The sequence below is a fragment of the Limulus polyphemus genome, unplaced genomic scaffold (assembly GCF_000517525.1).
Source record: "Limulus polyphemus unplaced genomic scaffold, Limulus_polyphemus-2.1.2 Scaffold20140, whole genome shotgun sequence".
Taxonomy (NCBI): domain Eukaryota; kingdom Metazoa; phylum Arthropoda; class Merostomata; order Xiphosura; family Limulidae; genus Limulus; species Limulus polyphemus.
Window position 1 is genome coordinate 1 of NW_013685750.1, and position 1,420 is coordinate 1,420.

Consider the following 1,420-nt stretch of genomic DNA (forward strand, 5'->3'; position numbering starts at 1 on the left):
AATACAGTTATAGTTACAACAATATACACACATCCAACTCTTGATTTTCTCATCTTTTCATTAAAGAAATCATACAGTCATAGTTACAACAATATACACACATCCAACTCTTGTAATACTACCAATTCAACATGTCCTCAGTTCTCAGTGAAGAAGCTCTGTATGACTAACAACACAAACATGTCCTCCGTTCTCAGTGCAGCAGCTCTGTATGACTAGCAACATAAACATGTCCTCCGTTCTCAGTGAAGCAGCTCTGTATGACTAACAACACAAACATGTCCTCCGTTCTCAGTGAAGCAGCTCTGTATGACTAGCAACACAAACATGTCCTCCGTTCTCAGTGAAGCAGCTCTGTATGACTAGCAACACAAACATGTCCTCCGTTCTCAGTGAAGCAGCTCTGTATGACTAACAACACAAACATGTCCTCTGTTCTCAGTGAAGCAGCTCTGTATGACTAACAACACAAACATGTCCTCCGTTCTCAGTGAAGCAGCTCTGTATGCAGCCAACTGAGGATTTATATCACCTTTGTCGTACACAAGACGAGAAAGAAAACTTACCTCTTCTAGAACGTCGGCTATCTTGATTAAAGTTCTTTCACTGAGCTTTCTGAATGTTGGCACACTAGAAATATTTAAAACATCTTACTGCAGTCTTGATTAGTAAAAGTGTATAAAGGATATTATCTATATTTTGTCCAAAGTTTTTAAAACTACTTCACCTGACAAAAAAATTAAGTTTTTCTTTTTTAATACAGAACGATTTTTTCCTACAATTTTGGAAACATTCTATTTTCTGGGTTTTTATTCTTAGACCTATGATTACTTAACCCTAGGAGTAAGGAGCATATTAATTTTATAGGAGTTTCATATTTTTTTACCTCTTCAGGAAGTTGGAGTACTCTGCTTGTCGTACCAGTCCCGTTCTCATCATTATTGTCTGGAAACAATGACGTTCAATAGCCCACAACTTACAATCCATTATGGCTGAATAGAAATACAATTTACAATCCATTATGGCTGAATAGAAACATAACTTACAATCCATTATGGCTGAATAGAAACATAAGTTACAATACATTATGGCTGAATAAAAACATAACTTACAATCCATTATGGCTGAATAGAAACATAATTTACAATCCATTATGGCTGAATAGAAACATAACTTACAATACATTATGGCTGAATAGAAATACAATTTACAATCCATTATGGCTGAATAGAAACATAACTTACAATCCATTAGATATCAGTATATTTGTATATGATAAGTCCTATAGTATGAGTATATTTGTATATGATAAGTCCTACAGTATTAGTATATTTGTATATGATAAGTCCTACAGTATGAGTATATTGTATATGATAAGTCCTACAGTATGAGTATATTTGTATATGATAAATCTTACAGT

General features: G+C 34.0%; 1 protein-coding gene across 1 annotated transcript; it reads right to left on the bottom strand.

Annotated features, from left to right (window-relative positions):
- Positions 1-198: 198 nt before the first annotated feature.
- Positions 199-1,030, bottom strand: LOC111084385 (cGMP-dependent protein kinase, isozyme 2 forms cD5/T2-like). Its single transcript, XM_022381112.1, has 2 exons — positions 887-1,030; positions 199-630 (listed from the first exon to the last, which is right to left on the bottom strand). Exons 1-2 carry the CDS (start codon positions 1,018-1,020, stop codon positions 390-392), a joined length of 375 nt encoding a protein of 124 aa, XP_022236820.1. The 5' UTR covers positions 1,021-1,030; the 3' UTR covers positions 199-389.
- Between the last annotated feature and the right edge of the window lie 390 nt (positions 1,031-1,420).

Bases quoted from the DNA above. Each gene is read 5' to 3' on its own strand.
- LOC111084385 (XM_022381112.1), bottom strand. From the start codon at position 1,020: ATGGATTGTAAATTGTATTTCTATTCAGCCATAATGGATTGTAAGTTG. The intron at 631-886 runs GTAAAAAAATAT...AAATATTTCTAG, and splicing joins TACTCCAACTTCCTGAAGAG to TGTGCCAACATTCAGAAAGC.